Below are 21,401 nucleotides of genomic sequence, written 5' to 3'. Positions count from 1 at the left end.
GATCTTTAGGACACTCGCTCTGGGAAAACTGGGCTAAATGCTTGTGCAAAAAGAATTGTACCAGATAAGGCTTTGCAGTCCGCATGGGCAATACAGAACCACACTTTCCTCTTAAAAAGTATTTTTCTTTTAAAGCAGTCTATTCTTTGCGAAAATCGAGTTCCAAAACGCACAGGCTAATCTAGGACGAAACTTTATGCACATGCATTGAGTCCCATTTTCCCAGAGCAAGACACATATGGTTTTGTTTTTTATGCACTTTAACGTGAAAAGGTACCAAAGCTTCTTTGTCATTCACAATGTGGGCACCAAGAAATAGTAACGTAAGTCTATGTTCAAATTTGAAGAGCTTTGCATCTTATCTGAAAGACAATTTTGTTTCTCATAGAATAAAAGAGGATGTTTTGTTGCTTGTATTTAATTGATTTCTCATTCATGAGTGACTATGAAAATTAATAATAAAAGGTGCAAATATTTATTATCTATGGTGACAAAAGGATAAATAAATACATTTGACAACAAGAGATGTGTTTGTCAGAAACAAAATGCCCCCTACTGCGCCGCTCGAAGCCATATATTTGACTTTTGAAAAAATGTGCACTTCCATGAGATACACATGCAAGCCATATATCAAGTTGCTATGATCTTCACTATTGCAAAAGTTATGAGCAATGTTAAAGTTTCCGGACGGATGAACAGACTGACTGTCAGACGGACGGACTGACAGACAGTTCAACTGCTATATAGTACCCTACCAGGGACATACAAATATCTAACAAGAGCACCACCTTGCGGGTGCAGACCGCTCATCTATTTTTCCTTTTTAAAGGTGTAGGGACCTATCTCAATTTCAATCACAAAGGAGGGAGGGGTGGAGTGGAGAGGGGTGTATAGTGTGGGGGTGTGGTCATTTATTACATTATCTTCCAAAAATGCAAAAATAATTTATTTTTTTTTGTGGGGGGGGGGGGGATTCTTGGGTGGGATGGTTGAACGGTATTTCAAAAATAAAATAATTAAAATAAATATTTGTGTTTTTTTCACCATGTTTGAAAAAAACACGAGATGTGTTCATCAGAAACACAATGCCCCCTATTGCGCCACTTAGCATTTTTTTAAAAAAAATTTAACCTTTGACCTTGAAGGATGACCTTGACCTTCCACCACTCAAAATGTGCAGCTTTATGAGAACGCCGCTTTGAAATATATTTTTTTCACCTTTGACCTTGAAGGATGACCTTGAACTTCCACCACTCAAAATGTGCATTTTCATGATAACGCCGCTTTGAATTATTTATTTTTTTACCTTTGACCTTGAAGGATGACCTTGACCATGAAGGATGACCTTGACCTTGAACTTCCACCACTCAAAATGTGTAGCTTCATGAGAACGCCCCTTTGAAATTTATTTTTTGTTTACCTTTTACCTTGAAGGATGACCTCGACCTTGAAGGATGAACTTGACCTTGTTCCACCACTCAAAATGTGCAGCTTCATGAGAACGCTGCTTTGAATTTTTTATATATTTTTTTATGACCTTGAAGGATGACCTTGACCTTCCACCACTTAAAATTGGCAGCTTGATGAGATACACATGCATGCCAAATATCAAGTTGCTATCTTCAATATTTAAAAAGTTATGGCCAATGTTAAAGTTTTCGGACGGACAGACGCCATATATTTGACATTTGACCTTTAAGGATGACCTTCACCTTCATCTTTCACCACTCAAAATGTTCAGCTCCATGAGATACACATGCATGCCAAATATCAAGTTGCTATCTTCAATAGTGAAAAAGTTATGGCCAATGTTAAAGTTTTCGGATTGACAGACGCCATAAATTTGACATTTGACCTTGAAGGATGACCTTGACCTTTCACCACTCAAAATGTGCAGCTCCATGAGATACACATGCATGCCAAATATCAAGTTGCTATCTTCAATAGTGAAAAAGTTATGGCCAATGTTAAAGTTTTTTTCGGATGGATGGACAGACTGACTGACAAACTGACACACTGACCGAAAGTTCAACTGCTATATGCCACCCTACCGGTGGCATAAAAATCATTTTTTGGGGGTGGGGGGGAGTATAGTGTGAGGGTGTGGTAGTCATTTATTAGATGATCTTTTAAAAAAAAAGGGGGGGGATTCGTGTGGGAGATGGTTTGGGTGAAGTCTATTGTGGTATGTCAGGTAAGAGTTGTTTTGTCAAAGTATCAATCAAATCTAATCATAAATAAAGAAGTTATGGCAATTTTAGCAAAATTTAATAATTTGACCTTGAGAGTCAAGGTCATTCAAAGGTCAAGGTAAAATTCAACTTGCCAGGCACAGTACCCTCATGATAGTATTTGAAGTTTGAAAGCAATAGCCTTGATACTTTAGAAGTAAAGTGGATCTAAACACAAAATGAAACCATATATTCAAAGTTACTAAGTCAAAAAAGTGTCATAATTCCGTAAAAATGACAACCAGAGTTATGCAACTTGTCCTTTACTGTCCCCTTATGATAGTTTGCGAGTGTTCCAAGTATGAAAGCAATATCTATGATACTTTAGGGGTAAAAAGGACCAAAACACAAAACTTGACCAAATTTTCAAGTATAAAGGGCCCATAATTCCGTAAAAATGCCAGTCAGAATTACATAACTTTGCCTGCACAGTCCCCTTACGATAGTTAGTAAGTGTTGCAAGTATGAAAGCAATAACTTTGATACTTTAGGAAAAAAGTGGACCTAAACACAAAACTTAACCAAACTTTTCAATTTTCTAAGCATGAAAAAGGCACATAATTCTGTCAAAATGCAAGCCAGAGTTATCTTACTTTGCCTGCCCAGTCCCCTCATGATAGTAAGTAAGTGTACCAAGTTTGAATGAAATAGCATTGATGCTTTATGAGAAAAGTGGACCTAAACGCAAAACTTAACCAGACGCCGACGCCAAGGTGATGACAATAGCTCATTTAAAAAATAAATTAAATAGATGAGCTAAAAATCCATCCATGTCTTGCAAATTAATGGCTAAGGCAGTACATTTCTACTGTATGATCTTGCAACTGTTTGTTATCAACAAAGTGATAAACATACCACTCCGGGGAAGAGACGTTTCAAATTCTCCAACAACTCTGCCTTCTTCATGGCCCGTGCAGACTCGTGCTTGTCCACCTAACAACGAGAACCAACATTTTACAATAGACAAGTGCAAGCATAACATGTGAAATGAAAATACTTTCTAAATGCAGCTTCTTTAACCTTTCCCACATACATACAATTTTAGATGCAGTTGTAGTCACTAAAAATTACATTTAATTAAATACCATTCTTACTAAATTCAAGTTTTAAAGGCTTCATTTCCAACCCTTAGTTACTGATGAGCAGCAAACAGCATAAAACCTGAAAAGACTGTGAGTTTCTCTCAGGCTGTTCTGGTTTAAAGCTGGTTGCAAAAGCCATTTTCACTTCGCTTCTTATGGGAAAAAGGGTAAAATCACTGAAATTGCTTGAACAAATGTAGATATAACCCTTGCCCATATTCCATGTGCAGGAAAGGTTCAGCAATAAGAATATGCTCAGAATATTGACTTAAGTATGCTAATAATCATACAGGGCCTAAAGCCCTAGAAATACCTTAGCTTCCCCCAACTGCTCGTTGATGGAGGTCATCTCGTTCTCTATCTCGCCTATCCTCTGGTTTGCCGTGGTCACTTCCTCTTCAAGCTGGGTCTCCAGGACCTTCTGGTCCTCAATGGCCGACGTGCTTTGTCTGCAAGGAGAAAGCCAGAATGTATACTGCAACATGCTTTTGCACGCATCAATATGCAAGAAATGTATTAATTCATTAAGTGTCATCAGTGACTCATCACAGATTAGTTTTTGCAGTCTGCACAGGCTAAACAGTGACACTTTTCGCTTTTATGGATTTTTTTGTTCAAAGGAGGCCTTATCAAAACAAAAATCCAATGTAGGCAGAAATTGTTGTCCTTGATTAGCCTGTGCATGGTTTTTACACAAATTTATTAAGCCCTGTTTTCACAGAGCGAGACTCCCATTATTGTTCAAAGGAATAATGACTATAGTGTTAACAAGAAGATGCCATTTTCAACAATCTCTTGACTTGTTTCTTACAGCCAATTATAAGAGATACACTGTTTCCATCAATATAAACCTCAAACAATTCTAGAGTTTACTGATGCATTTTACCTGATGTATGGCTCATCCCATACACAGAACTGCGGTATAAAATAAACAGACAAAACAAGACCTGCATTTGTCAAACACAATGCCCCCACTGCTTTTTGATTCCACACAGCAACTTTTTTAGAGAAAATTTCTAAGTCCAAGGCCAATAACTTCATCAAAAATCACTGAACCAGAACAAAACTCACACTTAATATGTAGGCCACCTAGATTGACTCACATACCAAAAATCAGCAATATCCGAAAGCCTTTTATAAAAAAAAAACTCTGAAAAACAGAAAAAACAGGCTAAGTTACTTAAAGGTGACCTACTCGATGAAAAACCTAGCTAAGTTACTTGAAAATGACCGACTTGATGTACTCGTTGAGTCTGAATAACTTCAAGATAACCTACTTGAAGTATTTGTTGAGCTTGACAACCTGTAAAACCAAGCTAAGTAACTTCAAATGACCTACTTGATTTATTCCTTGAGCTTGTGACCTACTTGTTGACCTTAGGACCTCCTTGATGTTCTCTTTGAGATTGTGACCTACTTGATGTACGTTGAGCTTGTGACCTGCTTAATGTAATCGTTAAGCTTGTCCACCAGTTTCTTGTTCTATGACCTACTTGATGTACTCGTTATGACCTTTGTGATGCATTAATTGAGCTTGTTGACATGTTTCTTATATTAAGATTACCTACTTGATGTACTCTTTGAGCTTGTTCACAGGTTTCTTGTTCTGTGACCTACTTGACATACTCCTTGAGCTATTGACCTACTTGATGTACTTGTTAAGCTTGGGACCTACTTTATGTACTTGTTGACCTTGAGACCTACTTGAGGTACTCTTTGAGCTTGAGACCTACTTGATGCACTTGTTAAGCTTGGGACCTACTTTATGTACTTGTTGACCTTGAGACCTACTTGATTTACTCTTTGAGCTTGAGACCTGCTTGATGTACCGCTGAGCTTGTGACCTACCTAATGTAATCGTCAAGCTTGTCCACTGGTTTCTTGTTCTATGACCTACTTTGATGTACTGGTTATGACCTATTTGATGTATTCATTGAGTTTGTTTTTAAGTTTCTTAGATAACAGTCAGCTAGTCCACACTTTATGACCTACTTGATGTACTCGTTGAGCTTGTCCACGCGTTTCTTGTTCTCTTCCATCTCATGCTCCTTCTGTTTGATCTTTGCAAGCAGCTCGGCCTTCTTGCGCGTCTCGTTGTCGTACTTGTCCTGGTCTGACTTCTGTTCCCTCTGAATCGTGTCCATCTCCTGCAGGAGTCGTGCCGACCTCTTGCCTGCCTCCTCTTTCAGACGCTGGTACTCCTGGACCTGTAATACATAGAGGATATTTGTGGTATTCAATGGAATATCTATTTTATTTCACAAGTGGTCTTATAAAATAATATTTTCACTAGTAGCGCAGCCGATGATGGTTTATTTTTTATGAGCACGAGTGAAATATAATCTATATTCTATCGAATACAACAAATTTTCTTTTTATTTTATGCTTTTTTCACTGTTTATTTACATTGCAAAGTGTTTAACTGGATAATTTCGATGGATTTATGACGTCATTTCGTAGAAAACAAGAGCACCGCATAACGGGTGCCACGCTCGGCTGCGAAAGCTTGTAAGAATTTTTTTTTCGAGGTCACAGTGACCTTGACCTTTGACCTAGTGACCCAAAATGGGTGTGGCGTGTAGAACTCATCAAGGTGCATCTACATATGAAGTTTCAAAGTTGTAGGTGGAAGCACTTTGATTTTAGAGGCAATGTTAAGGTTTTAGCACGACGCCGGCGGACGTCGGACGACGAGCAGGCTATGACAATAGTCCGGGTTTTCTCCGAAAACAGCCTCGCTAAAAATGACGTCATTTCACAGTAAAACAGTGAAAAATATCGTTATTTTTCACTATTATGTTTCACTGTTAAAAAACAGTCAAATATCAGTTTTATTTCACTGATATTTGTCTATAAACCACTCGAAAGCAAAAATAAAGGTTGTGATTTAATATCCACCTTAGAGGAGGAAATATTCCCCACCCCACCCTTAAACAGCCCATTTGGACTCTTCATTTGCTTAAAGATCCCGCAAACTTTATAACTATTTGTGAAGTGAGAAGTGAGTTAGACATTAAAACATCAAAAGGGGAGAAATCAGCTGAAAGGATGAGAAATCACATCCATGTGTTACACCAATGGGGGAAAGTGTGAATGGACAGTGGCTAGATTTTGGTTTATTATCCCCACGCTTTTTGAAAAGCGTGGGGATATTGTGGTTATCTCCGCCGTCTGTCCGTCCGTCTTGGCCACTATCTTCTCCTACACTATAAGCACTAAACCTTAAAACTTACACACATTGTAGCTATGAGCATATGTGCGACCTTGCACTATTTGGAATTTTGATCTGACCCCTGACAATACGGTCAATCTCAACTATGCATGGCCCCATTACCAACCCTGGCGTGCCCCGCCCACATAAAATTGCCTTTTACTATAATTTCTTTATTTCTACACCGATCCTCTTCTAATTGATACTGAACTTCTCTTATGACAATACAGTCAATCTCAACTATGCATGGCCCCGTTAACAACCCTGGGGCGCCCCGCCCACATAGGCCACACCCACCCAAAATTGCCTTTTGGGCCAGAGTGTTGCTCGAGTATTAAAAGAAAATACAAACCAAAATCTATTAGTTACAAAATTAACAAGATTAAGCTTGTGATGGTTTAATATTTAAAATTGTAAAACACAAAGCTGTACGAGTTTCCCACTACAATCTTATAGCAAAGAGGAATTATGTAGAGATAGAATAACACATTTTTAATACATTGCACCTTGAAAAAAGTGGCTACAGTATGTCCTTCAATGTTACATTTTGATGAAAAACAGATCTTTTAAAAGTCACTATAAAAGTCACATATACCACCTTGCCAAGACTATCAAAACAGATTTGTATTTTATCAATTATAAAGCAATTAACCCTTTGCATGCTTGGAAATTTGTGGTCTGCTAAAATGGCGTCTGCTGAATTGCTACAATTTATTATCATTTTCTTTGATTTTTTTTCAAAGAATACTATCAGAATAGCAAACAGTTTTGATCCTGATAAGACGCCACGTTCTGTGGCGTCTCATCTGGATCCAAACTGTTTGCAAAGGCCTTCAAAATTCGGTTCTCACACTGAAAGGGTTAATATAAAAAATAAATAAAATCATTATTTTTGGTCAGCCTGCTAATTGCAATGACAGGTTTGCCAAATAATGAATATATTGCATATATTAAATTGTAAAATTTCTTAAATAATTTACAAATGGTTTACCTGGCAGATGGAAGGTAGCAGTAATTCCTCCTCATAGCCATTAGGACATCAAATGCATTTTCTTTTATAATACTACGATCCTGTGGGGTTTGGTACTTTAAAATAGCATGTATGCATTTCAATTCGCTCTCTACCAAAACATTCACTGGCATAGATGGGTCACACTTAACCTTATCTGTGTCAATCATTGTCTTAGACGCTTCAAGTGAAGCGATTTCGTCGTGTTCATTAACATGTTTGCGCACAACATCGCCAATTGATTGGTCACTAGTGGCTTTGATAAATTGTTTTGTTGTTTTAGCATCCTGGTAAATAATAAGTCCAAACCAGTATAAAGTCATCGTGGTCTCGCCACCATTTTGCATGTTTTCAGTAAAAATGATCGATGTTACAGAAGCGCTTATGATACATTTACACGCGATATCGGTAAACGCTTTAAATAAATTACTTCTCTAGAACCCGACACGCGTTTTGTGTCTAAAACCCGGCTTTTGGCACCCGAAAAAAAATCCGAGATTGAAATTATATAATTTTTTTTTTTTTGGTTTCGTCAAAAATAAGAGTCGGCGGGTCCGAAAATCTATTTATTAAAAAACTCTGGCCTTACTATAATTTCTTCATTTCTACACCAATTCACTTCTAATTGATACTGAACTTCTCTTATGACAATACGGTCAATCTCAACTATGCATGGCCCCATTACCAACCCTGGGGCGCCCTGCCCACATAGGCCACACCCACCCAAAATTGCCTTTTACTATAACTTCTTTATTTATACACCGATTCGCTTCTAATTGATACTGAACTTCTCTTATGACAATACGGTCTATCTCAACTATGCATGGCCCCATTACCAACCCTTGGGCGCCCCTGGGTCAAACATGCTGCGTGGGGATACGCGTCAGCCTCTGCCGCGCCATTTCTAGTTTGATTTAGTTTAAAGCCATTTATTTCAGCTCAATTACATTGAAAGCCTATGTCTTATTATGATGTTCTTGAGTCAGTTTCCTAATTGAACCAGTACTTAGTGTGTTAAAGGAGGTATAAATAAAGCTACCACAATGGAGAACTAAACTGTGAACTTCGAGTCATTATTAATGATTGCTATTAGTCTCTGTCACATTTACATATGCATTTTTTATGTTAATGTTCCTTCATAACTGGTTCTTCTAGACCTGCAACACCCACGGGGGTACTATGGATGGATTGTGTTATTTTTCCACAAATTCGGAATGGGGCCGGGGTTCTTTTGATTGGTGAAAATGTCGTTTTGACTTTAAATGGGAAATTCAGTGGTTCTTTGCTTACAAATCCTATAAAATTGAGAATACAGAGGCTTTTAACATAATATTTCCCTGTTGATCGCCATCGTCTCCAAATGCGACAAATTTGCGAAAGTGTCGACAGTTTTTTAAATGGGGAAATTTGTCGCCAACATCAGTGTTGATGACTGTGCAAAAACAATTTTGACAACAATATTGAGTATGTTGTAAAATTAATTTTTCCAAATAATTAACAAACTAAATATTACATTTTAATCAAAAGAAAGCAGTTTATCTCACTTCAAAATTATGTTTAGTAAAACTATTGAAATGGGTCAATATAATTTATTATTATTTTAATTATCAGTATGGCCAAAAATTGGCTCCAACTTTATTTATGAGCCGAACTTTAGTGGTGACAACTTTTTTTGAGCCAATTGGGATATTGTGGATGGACGTGGGTTAGATTGTGTTTTGTTTGGTTTAAGATTATTGTAAAAACTGGACTTATGTAAAACGATGTAAATAAATAATTTAAAAAAAAAATAAAATGTTATACCTATAATTAAAAACAAGAAACCATATTGATGTTAAACTTAAGAATTTCATTAAAAAAAATAAATACATTGTGAACTAGACAGAACAATTATTTTTTTAAACTTCTATTCCACATCTAGCTCTATTCTTCAATGAAAGAAACCTTTAAAAAAATTCCTCTGTTCTCAGCGCACCCCCCCCCCCCCCGCTTTCCCCCACTGTCTTGGTACCGACCTGTGACTCCTCCAGTTCAAGGTCACGACCTTGGGACTGGGACTCGGCCTCTATCTGCTCTTCAAACTCACGCCTCTTTGCCTCCACCTCCTCCAGCTCTCGCTCCAACTCGTTGATCTGCAAGTTAATTAAATCAAATAAGCAGCAATCTGGGAGAACTGGGCTTAATGCGTGTGCGTTGTCATCCTAGATATTTCATAATGGCTCATCAGGAATCCAAATATCCCCTTTTGTGGAATATTTTGTTTAAAAAAGAACTTCCTTTACACAAAATATTTCATAAAAGCAGACAGAGTTGTCCCTGAGTAGCCGGTGTGGACTGCACAGGCTAATCTGGGATGACACTTTACGCATTTGCATTTAGCCCAGTTTTCTCAGACAGAGGCTTAAATGCTAGTCTGCAAAAGGAAAAATCCCACCATGTTTTTACAGTTTTGCATTAAGGGAAAGGCAAATCTGATAATAGGTGCGCATAATATGCATCGCAAACATTTACACGGACCATAAATGATATTCAAATTAGGACCCAGCCTTTGAATAGGTCAACATTCTAATAGCAAGAGGTATTGAATTTAACTTAACATGGTAAAGACAACAAGACTATTGCCTAGCAATATGGTCCGTTACCGGTGAAACTCAGCCATTTTCAGCAATATTTCTAGTCTATTTGTTGCCATAGCAACCAGAATTCTAGACCTAGGAACAAAATGAAATGACGTGCATAATCTCTATATTGCCATCTGTCCATGTTTCAAGTTTCATGAAAAAATATGAAGAACTTTCAAAGTTATCGCAGGATCCAGAAAAGTGTGACAGACTGACCGACTGACAGACAGACAGAGCGCAAATCATAAGTCCCCTCCGGTTTCGCCGGTAGGGGTCAATTTTTCTGAATAATTTTTTTGTGTTCGAACAAACCTCTGAAGATTAGATGATTATTAAAAGGCCATAAATGAGTGATGAATTCCTACATATAAATGATCATTAACAGTTCACAATTTAGTGATTAAATTCATACATATTGTAAATTGTACTGTGTCTTTTTGTCAAATGTGCATAGTTAAAACCAAAAGTTCTTGTGGAAAATTGCTCTACCATAAGAAAAGGTATAACACTTAAATGCAACAAATGTTCAAAAGAAAAGTGAAAATGGCTTTTTCAACCAGCATATAACCAGAACAGCCTGTGAGTAACTCACAGCCTGTTCAGGTTTTATGCTGTTTGCTGCTCATCAGTAACTAAGGGCTGTAAATGAAGCCTTTAAAACTTGAATTAAGTAAGAAAGGTTTTTGATTAAATGTAACTTTCTTATGGACTACAAATGCATCAAAAAACATATCTTAGTAGTAAAGGGTTAAATGCCACAAATGTTCAGTCAATGTATTAAAGCTCTACCAGAAGCCATACCTCTTGTTCATGATTTTCGTGGGTCTTCTTTGCCTGTTTCAGCGATTTCCTTTAAAATAAAATTTGGATAAATATATTATACATATGTATTAAGAATCAGTTAGTTGGTTTATAAACTAAATCATAAATGGATAATCAATGAAAAAAAATTAACAAAAAAGCTATGCAACATCACATAAATCATACAATACAAATGCCATTGCATTTAATTCTTCAAGTAGCATCAGTATTAAAACCAATGATCCATTAAAAAAATCTAAAAATATTACTAGTGTTTCATACTTATAGTTTTAAGATCAATCAAAGTTAAAACATGAGATGTCATTAAAACATTTATGTGTCATGACTTGCAGCCAAGATGTGAACATGAGCTATTGTTAAAGAGATTGTTTTCAATATTGCAAGCACACGTGACATTGACCTTTGAATTATTGTTTAAACTAGATGCTCATAGCTCTTATAATTCTCTAGATATTAGGCAGAAAGAAAATTCATGTTACAAGCCACTGTGACCTTGACAAAGCTTTGACCTATGCTGCAAAAACGCAATGGTGAATTGACAAAACGTAAGACCTCCTAAAGACAGGTGCAAAGCAATCTATCCCCATTTCATAGAAGGGGGGTGGGGTGCGTGAACAAGCAGAAACTGAGAAATTTTTCACTGCGTTCTTACTTTGCCCCTTCCAGCTTTTTGATCATATGAGCTGTCTTCTCCTTGGCCTTAATATACAGGGGTCTCTTCTTGTTAAGCTCCACCTCCTGCAAGTATCCAGAAACCATGGATTTCAATAGCTTTTGAAAACCTGGAGTAAAATCAACCAATGCTATAAATTGTCAGGCGTCAAATGAATTATTCAGGGGTTAAAATACTGAATGGTGGACTCATTGTGTAATGGTGGACTCTACTCACACATTCTGTAATGGTGGACTCCACTCACATTCTGTGATGGTGGACTGTACTCACACATGACTCTACTCACACATTCTGTGATGGCAGACTCTACTCATGCATTCTTTAATGGTTGACTCTACTCACACATTCTGTAATGGTGGACTCTACTCACACATTCTGTGATGGCAGACTCTACTCATGCATTCTTTAATGGTTGACTCTACTCATTCATTCTTAGATGGTGGAATCTACTCACACTTTCTTTAATGGTTGACTTTACTCACAAATTTGTTTATGGTGGACTCTACTCACACATCCTTTGATGGTTGACTCTACCCACACATTCTTATGGTGGACTCTACCCACACATTCTTATGGTGGACTCTACTCACACATTCTGTAATGGTGGACTCTACTCACACATCCTTTGAAGGTTGACTCTACTCACATATTCTTTAATTGTGGACTCTACTCACACATTCTGTAATGGTGGACTCTACTCACACACTCTTTAATGGTGGACTCTACTCAAACATCATTTAATGGTGGACTCTACTCACACATTCTTTAATGGTGGACTCTACTCACACATTCTGTTCTGTAATGGTGGACTCTACTCACACATTGTTTATGGTAGCCTCTACTAACATATTTTTTTTATGGTGGACTCTACTCACACATTCTGTAATCATGGACTCCACTCACACATTCTTAAATCATGGACTCTACTCACACATTCTGTAATCATGGACTCCACTCACACATTCTTAAATCATGGACTCTACTCACACATTCTGTAATCATGGTGAATACTATTCACACCTTCTTTAATGGTGAACACTATTCACACATTCGGTAATGGTGGACTCTACTCACACATTCTGTAATGGTGGACTCTACTCACACGTTCTTTAATGGTGGACACTACTCACACATTCTTTGATGGTTGACTCTACGGTGGTGAGCTCCCTCAGTAGCTTGCCCTGCTCCTTCTTCTTTCCCTTGATCTCCTCCTCAATCTTGTCTCTCTTCTTGTTCTCCTTCTCCAGTGCATGGTTTTTGTGGTTGATTTCCTCTGTCACCTCGTCGATGTCTCGCTCGTTGTAGAATAGACGCACCAGAGACAGCTCCAGGTGCTTCTCTTCCTGAAGTGAACATGTGAGATTTATGTGATTACACTGAAGTGAACATGAGATTTTTGTGATCTTCCTAAAGTGAATATGTGAGGTTTATGTGATTACACTGAAGTGAACATGAGATTTTTGTGATCTTCCTGAAGTGAACATGTGAGATTTATGTGATTACACTGAAGTGAACATGAGATTTTTGTGATCTTCCTAAAGTGAATATGTGAGATTTTTGTGATCTTCCTGAAGTGAATATGTGAGATTTTTGTGATCTTCCTGAAGTGAACATGTCAGATTTATGTGATAACTCTTTATCACTCAATATGCCTTTTGAAGCCATTGTAGTCACTTAAAAAGTTAAATTAAGTCCTTTCTTGATAGATTCAAGATTAAAAGAATTCATTTCTAAAACTAAGATATCGATCAGCTGCAAAGAGCATAAAACCTGAACAGCCTGCCAGTAACTATCAGGCTGTTTGTGGTTTTATGCTGGTTGCATACTGTAAAATCATTATTATTCGTCCGACATTAATTTTCGCCTTTTTCGTCCTTCGACCGATGGACGAATTCAAGATCCTAACGAACAATCATGTCCCATATTTGAAACAAATAAGACTGAATTACCGTAGGCATGAGGCATTTAAATCCAGCGTAATCCACGCATATACACAGGGCTCGAAATTAACACTCGCATACTCGCAAAATGCGAGAAAAAAAGATTGCAAGGTAAGTTATAAGCCACTAGTATTTTTTGCAAATAAAGAAATAGTAAAAAAAACGAGTTATATTGCTGCTTAATGCGTTCGACGGCATGAACGCTAAACCGTAGGACAATTTTTTTAACGTCCGAATTCCCATATGCGGAAGCGCGCACCTTGTTTGTTGACTGGTATACTTATAATACAGATACACAGATGGTATTGATACAAAGAACATGAAACAGTCAACTATTCACACTCAAGTTAAATCCGGTTTTGACACAAAGGGGTGTTCATTATACAGTGTACTGACAACTGACATTTCCTGAAAAATGCGAATGCAATAAGGCTGTATCGAATGCGTCGACTTCGTTTAGGTATAATAGTGTTGATTAGCGCTAATTGTTAACAACTTTATTACCCATTGTGTGTATTGTGTTTTTCAGGGGTGTTGCAGATTATACAGCCTACACGCGGCGAATCCGGATTAAAGACAATACTATTAAACGCAATTAAAATATGACGATGTGGGATCAACACCTGACTGAAATATATTCTGCGCCTTTTTACAAATTAATAAAGAACATTTTCGTTGTTTAAAACACTCGTTAACGATTATTCAGTCCCACTTATCCGCTAAAAATAACAAAGAACGTGTCAATGACATAAAATAATAAGGGACAGTTTCTATTACCTAAAATAACAGACTTGTTAATTGGCATATGCCAAACAAGGCCCACCTCCTGCAAGTGACTACCAAGTGTCACCTCTCTTTCCCCAACACGATTTTTTCGCAACAGCGTATTACATGTATTACAAACAAATCGGACGTGTTTTTTTTTTCAAAACCAGAAATGGACGAATTTAAGAGCGGACGAAATAGTCATTTCTATGAAAAGGGCGAAATTTTGTGCCGACAAAAAAAAATGGTTTCACAGTATAGCCATTTCCATTTGCTTTTGAGAGAGAAAGGGCGACATTATCAGATTAGCCTTTGCAGTCAGGGATGACAATTTCGGCTTTTCTGGATGTTTTCGTTTAAATGATATCGCCTCTTTATCACAAATATTCAATGTAGGGGGGGGGGAAGTTGTGTCCTTGATAAGGCTGTGCAGACTGCACAGGTTAATCTGGGGATACACTTGACCCACCTGCATTAAGCCCACTTTTCCCAAAACTCTGGTCATTTTCAAAATCGGCCAAAGTAGTTTGCAATCGGCCAATATTTCCTGACATCAACATCATACTAACCACTTCCTGCTTGAGTTTCTGGTAGCGCTCGGCCTCATCTTTCTCCATCTTGGCCTCTTTCTTCTCGGCAGCGATGCCCTTCTTTTTGTGGTAGTTGAACTGCGTGTCTTCCTCCGCCTTCAACATCTCCGCCTTGGCTTGATCGTACTCCTCCTTCAGTTCGCCTGAACTGTAAATACAGAATGCAGTAGTGATCAGGAATGTGCCAGCGCCCTAACACTACTTTTGGGGAAGGGGTTCGCAGCCCTTAGGAGGGAGAATTTTCGCGGCGTTTCCCTTTTTGGGGGATTTTTTACTTACTCATTATTACATTTGTACATGTTTGCACTATACTCATTGCATTTTTCATAATTTAGTATGTTTGCAACGATAAAATTGAAATAGAATTGAGATATAATAATCATGAGACACATCTTTCTATTAAAAAAAAAAAATATTTTTTTTTAAGGGGGAAAACGGGAAAATAGTATACTTTTCAGGTGGGGGACTGCCGCCAAATTTCGGCGGCAGATTTAATAGATTGAGGGCCTTGTGTGCAATTGCGTGGCTATATAATGAAATAGAACACCTGGTCGGTATTGGTCAAAAAAGAAAATCTTGGGCCAATTCAGGACCTATTGATCTCTTATTTTCAACCTATTTATTTAACCTAAATTGCATCGAAAGCCTTAGGCTTATAAGAAAGCTCTTGAGTCTGTTTCCTGGGTAGAACCAGTACTTTGTGTCTTTGGTGGGGATCAAAAGAACACTCCCTAAGTGGGGATCAAACCCAATACCTCCCAATCCCTAGGCGGACACCATATCTACTACTCCACAGCGACCTTGAGTCCTTCAGGTGACATAATATTTAATATTTATCACCAATTACTCCCATCACAAGGTCCCTATCCTGGACAGATATGGAACAGTTCTCAAACACCTTCAGTTGATAGCCAGCCAACTAGCATGTTTTTCATCATTTTCAGTACGCGCCTGGGGCCCTTAATATTGGGTAAAATCGCATTATTTGGACTGTAATTTGGAAAATTGGTGTTGTTGTACTATTGCTTACAAATACTTAAAAATTGAGACTTAAAGCCTTTTCAATTGTATATTTACTGAGAGGTAATAATACAGCTGGAAAGGGAGATGAAGTTGTGTTGACCTTTATTTAATTTTCCTTAAATGGTAATTTAACGCAGTTGGGAAATTTAAAAAACTTTTTTCGAGATAGGGAATGGGGCCATATAACAGCCCAACTTTTAACCAAAGAAACCAACACAGCTTACCGGCTGATCTCTTCAAACATGGCGGTCCTCTCCTTGGCATTCTTCATGGCCAGGCTCTCCACCGTGCCCTGGAAGACCAGGAAGTTCTTGGACTTGACCAGCACCCCAATCTTCTCCAGCTCCTCTTGATACTGGTGGGAGGACACGGACTGAAAAACATGGCAGGTCCAGAACTTTATTTCTTGCTTTGGGGATAGGGCTTGGCCTTCCATTTTTGGGGTAAAAAATATTGACAAAACTGAAAATGGGGAAGAAAATTCTCAAATTAAGCTCGAAATTTGGGGAAAATCGCATAATTTTCAAGAAATTCTCATTCGAGAAGTGGCCTTTCTTTTGGGGGAAGAGGCCTATATAAGGCCCTTGCTAAAGAAGGAAAAAAATCCCTCATGTCATACTTTAGTGAAAATCTTCAAAGCTTGGAGGTTATAGGGTGTTAGTTTGCAGTCCTGAATTACATCTTATTATGTGTTTGCTTTCTTAAGCAATGCTCCAGCTAGTCCTAAATTGAATGGCGCATTACCCTGCTGTCCCCAAGTCCCTACCTTACCCCTTGTACCCCTTCCATCACCTTTTTCTTCTGACCTTTTGTTCAGTAAATTGTATTGGTAGTTTCAGTAAAATAAATTCATTAAATCGATAAAAGTAGGTGTTTTTGGAAATCTGTTTTAAATGCTGGTAATATGAACTATACGACTCCCATTTGTATTTAAAATATACCACAGAGTTTAAACGACTGTGTGCGCTAAAGTGCCTTTTTGACAAAAGATCACCTGCCCATTTCAAATTTTACAGTTCATTTTTCATAAACTAAGCAATATTTTTAGGTGGAAAATTGGCAGTATTAAAGATGAATACTCTGTAAAACTAGCTATGACTGAAAGTGAATTTAATATTTCAACAACTACCTTCATTTCAAACATTGGGTCTAATTTGTATTGCTGCCATGGCAACATTTTATTTAATTGTAATTAAGTGCATCAGATCATGCTACCACTTGTAACAAACCGCTATCACCTGTCCATTGATCTTGTGGTCCGATGAAGATCCTTGGATGATGCGGGTGAAGACGGTCTCTTTCTCAGTGTCCTGGTCAGCATACACGGCAGTTACTGAAGCCTTGTTGGCAGCGGGCTTACCGACTGGTGCACCGTGGATCAAATCCTAGTGAAACAAGACTTTTTCAGTATTAAAAGAAATATGTGAGTACCCTACAGGTGAACTAAATTCTAGATTATTATTTATACCTTCAAATTGCCCTGTATCTATGCATGTTAAAGGTTTCATAATAAGTTATTTCATACAGCAGTACATGTACATGTATTAAGGAGAGAAAGGTATACCGTAAAGATTTTTATCATTATTTGTTTGATGCTTTGACCACAGTTTGAGTAAATTGTCTTGTAGTGAAAAAACATTGAACACACTTATGGCACAATCCAGTTTAGCACAGTAATAATAATAAATTACTCAATCTAGTGATTTTTAAGGTTTAAAAAAGACAAAGTTGGACTGTGAAAATAACAATGAATTTTCTACAAAATCTTAACAAAAGTTTCCAAAAATGGACTATAAAATAATAAACAAAACGTCATTTACTTGCTTTGTAAAAGCAAACTTAAGCAACACCAGACATTCCCAAAAGTATTTTAAGTCCACAGGACATCCGGTCCGGTAGTCTTAGATAACTTGCAGGACCGGACTGGAATTCATAGGACCGAAACATAAATGTACAAACATATATATCGTATTTATATATTTGCAAAGTTAAGTGTTATGTCGTTCGGCAACAACTCAGATGCTCCATTAATACTAAGTGTTGGTTGTTTTCCTAAGTCGATAAGTTGTATGGTTACATATTTGTTTTCTTATTAATTCCAGGGGTGTCAATTGACCCAAAATTGGAATCTGGAAAATTAAGCTAGTGGTCTGGGACCGCAGGACCAAACGGGGATAAAAGGCAGAGTCCCAATGGGGGACACTCCCGTGACCTAGCTTATTGTACTTTTTTGTAGTATTTCTAGATGCAATATCTAGTGACTACAATGCGAAATATTATAAACCATACCATCCGTATCACCGCATGTGTATCGTCATTTATAAAAATGTTATAAAGAACGTTGATAATAAATTAAAATTGACGAATCATACTGTATCCAAATACGACAGTCCGAAAACATGTACATGTTTTGCACATATAATTAAATGTGCTTTATACATATCGTTTGAATGTAGAAAATGTAAACGAGTAACCAGTAACCTAGCAAATATGTCATCAATATATAATTCGGTTAACATATTGCTTTACAATATGCTACTGCAGTGCTTAACATTGCTATAAATCGATCACTTAAAATTTCAAGATGGCGGACATTAGCAGCATTTCGCAGAATCGTAAGATTTTTCGGAAAGTAGCGAAGAGGTTTCGTCAGTTACCGTTCATTCTTTGCCAGCCGCTAACCAATTAGAAATCGATAAATAAAAGACCGGACGAAATTGGTACCAAGCGCAAATTTCCGGAATACCCAGGAATATTCGTTCTCAAATGATCGCACACTGGAACGAATTCTATCAAATAAATCAATTTTTCCTCTTGAATTATTTCCCGGACATTCGGACCGGCAACATGGCATTTTCAATCGGACCTGTTTTTAAAACCTTGGTCAGGTCCAACGGTCCGACACTTTTGGGAATGTCTGCAACACTTTATATTATAACATAAAATTCTAACATAGTATTTTTGTTCGGATAGACAGTCAAGAAAATGTTGAGCCATGGCAGTGAAGCCCTAAATAGCCTCAGTTTTACACACTTATCATCATTTTTTTTATTCTTTTTATATAGGGTACAATTTACCCTGTTACTTACTTTAGTTTAAACCTAAATATTGAAGCTCGATTGCATCAAAAGCCTAAGGCTTATATAAACGATCTCGAGTCCGTTTCCTCGGCCTAGAACCAGTACTTGGTGTCTTTTGGGGAGATCTAAAGAACGCTCCCATGGTGGGGATCAAACCCGTGACCTCCCAGTCGCTAGGCGGACACCAAATCCATTATACCAAGGTGTCTACTAAAAAAAAAATGCACCTATTTATACTTACACTTAATCTCCTCACTCGCAAGTTGGATGTTTTTTCCCCAAGAACAAAACTGATAGCATCCATCAAGTTAGATTTGCCTTAAAATATATAGGGTGCATACATAAAATACAAACCAAACGATTACAGTGTGAACTGGAGAACAACAATCCATTAGTTTAAAAAATAAAGTATGTTACCATTATTACAATAAGCTAGTTGGAATGAATGCCATTCATCAGGGGTTTTTTTTAGAGAAAGGGGAAGACGCTGGACGCTGGGTGAAAGGGGAAAAAAAGAGTGCGAATGAGAGATATTAGGGGAAAAAATAAAAACTGTTCATTTCAATGTCTACAACTCATCAAAAGAGACTTGTCTCTGTCCTTTTTGTTCTTAAACACATTTAACAGGTATTAAAGTCAAAGTCCTTAATAAAGTTGCAGGTGTAGATCTAATAATGGGAAATGTTTTCAACTATATTTTTGTACTGGGGCCGGGGGACGATGTCAATTTTGTGATTTCAATTTCATGATGAATGGGTTGACGATCTTGATTTGCTACAGTATTGGAAGGGAAAGGAGCGGCAGCTGCCGATTGTCTACTTTCACTTTCACAATGTTCGATGTTGATTACCTCGGAATCCTGCTGGGTTATAACGGTTTTCGATGATTCTTTAAAAATGCCTCGATGCGTTCAGTATCTTCCGAGTTCGAATGTTTTATTTTGTTTGTGTAAGAACGCTAATTGTGAGACATTTTTTTCTGTTTTCACGTTTATACCTCGGCTTGCACATAGCCCGGATGAAAATTCGACTGGTTTCCGGTAATTAATTGACGAAACACCCTTCTCGCGCAAGACCGGTATCCAGTAAAATAGTCACATGATTATTACGATTAGTTGCCCAGTTTACATGACGTTATTTAAGAGCTATATTTAGAATAACTGGGATTCCCAGATGTTGTGTGTTCGTCTGGAGAGAGAGAGCGCGAATTCGTTGTACATGGTGCAAATTGGATAATTGTCGAATGCCCCAAGGAAAAATAAACATTTCTTTGAGAGAAAATATTATATTTTGGTGAAAAATGATATTTTTGGTGGGGAAATTGTATTTTAAGGGGAAAAATTCCGGTAGGGGAAGACGCCGAATATCGGCGTCACTTTCTTAGTAAAAAAAACCCTGCATTCATTGACCCTGAATTTTGAGAAAAACATCGCACAAAAGTTGTGTTTAAAGATTATAAATACCCGAAATAAACAGAACATCCGGTAAAAACTGCTGTCCGACAAATAATAGCTAACCAGAAGTGAAAAATTGGTACAAATTTTGTAAGAACACTATTAACAATAGTTGCTTATTTTCGTTCAGAATGCAGGTCTCGCGCTATCGTTCGAAATTTGAGCCATATGCAAATATATTGAGAATTTGGCTAAGTAAAAATCTTTTATGCAAAAATCTCGTAAAATTTCATTGAAATATCCGCCATTAAATTCCAGACTGTCGGATCGGTGGCGGTACACCAATCTTTTGCACATTTAATGTGTTTTTGAAGTTTATTCTTAGCTTTCCATAATTGGTAAGGTACATAGTCTGTTTAGTGATACACACAGAATCTCTGTGCAGAACTGCTATTGTATTTATGAAGGGGTGCATATAGGTTAAGTTTAAATGGACTACTTTTGAGTGTAAGGCCAAGGCCCAAGGGTCCTAAGGGATATATACAATGAAGCAGGAACATATTTTAGATGTTTGGTAAACCTGAAGTCTTTTTACAATTTATGTAAATTACCACTGGGTGCATGGACAAAATTGTTTGGAAAGTTGAATACTTAATACCTGATCCATTGGGTCCAATGATAGCTGAGAACTTCTTGAATGGTCCAATCTTTTGTTTACCAAGGTAGGATTTGAAGTTATCCACCTCGATGTATTTCAAATAACCAGGCATGTTGTAGAGTATTTAGCGTCTCTTTTACATTAAATAATATATGCTTAACATGCACTCATTGTTTGCCTCCTTAACATTTAATAGATTGCAGAAAGCAGAGGAAATTGTACAATTTTTGCGCGTATTTTTGTTTATAATTCAGATCTCGATACAGCCGAGATTAAACGAGATTTGCATTAAAACAGTTAACG

At 37.4% G+C, this 21,401-nt stretch overlaps 1 protein-coding gene across 1 annotated transcript in view; it reads right to left on the bottom strand.

The window, feature by feature from the left end:
* The window catches only part of LOC127881279 (structural maintenance of chromosomes protein 1A-like), a 48,294-nt gene extending 26,931 nt beyond the window's left edge, over positions 1-21,363 (bottom strand). The window contains exons 1-12 of the mRNA XM_052429028.1: positions 21,099-21,363; positions 19,289-19,365; positions 17,206-17,352; positions 16,192-16,340; positions 14,924-15,092; positions 12,780-12,992; positions 11,629-11,714; positions 10,956-11,004; positions 9,549-9,665; positions 5,306-5,520; positions 3,627-3,762; positions 3,087-3,164 (exon numbers count right to left, since the gene is read on the bottom strand). Coding sequence (XP_052284988.1) covers positions 3,087-3,164; positions 3,627-3,762; positions 5,306-5,520; positions 9,549-9,665; positions 10,956-11,004; positions 11,629-11,714; positions 12,780-12,992; positions 14,924-15,092; positions 16,192-16,340; positions 17,206-17,352; positions 19,289-19,365; positions 21,099-21,210 — 1,548 coding nt within the window. The 5' untranslated portion in view covers positions 21,211-21,363. The remainder of the gene's footprint in view (positions 1-3,086; positions 3,165-3,626; positions 3,763-5,305; positions 5,521-9,548; positions 9,666-10,955; positions 11,005-11,628; positions 11,715-12,779; positions 12,993-14,923; positions 15,093-16,191; positions 16,341-17,205; positions 17,353-19,288; positions 19,366-21,098) is intronic.
* Positions 21,364-21,401: the final 38 nt, after the last annotated feature.

This window comes from Dreissena polymorpha, chromosome 5 (assembly GCF_020536995.1).
Source record: "Dreissena polymorpha isolate Duluth1 chromosome 5, UMN_Dpol_1.0, whole genome shotgun sequence".
NCBI lineage: Eukaryota > Metazoa > Mollusca > Bivalvia > Myida > Dreissenidae > Dreissena > Dreissena polymorpha.
Note: the sequence above shows the minus strand (reverse complement) of the source record. Positions and strands in the feature narration are given on the sequence as shown.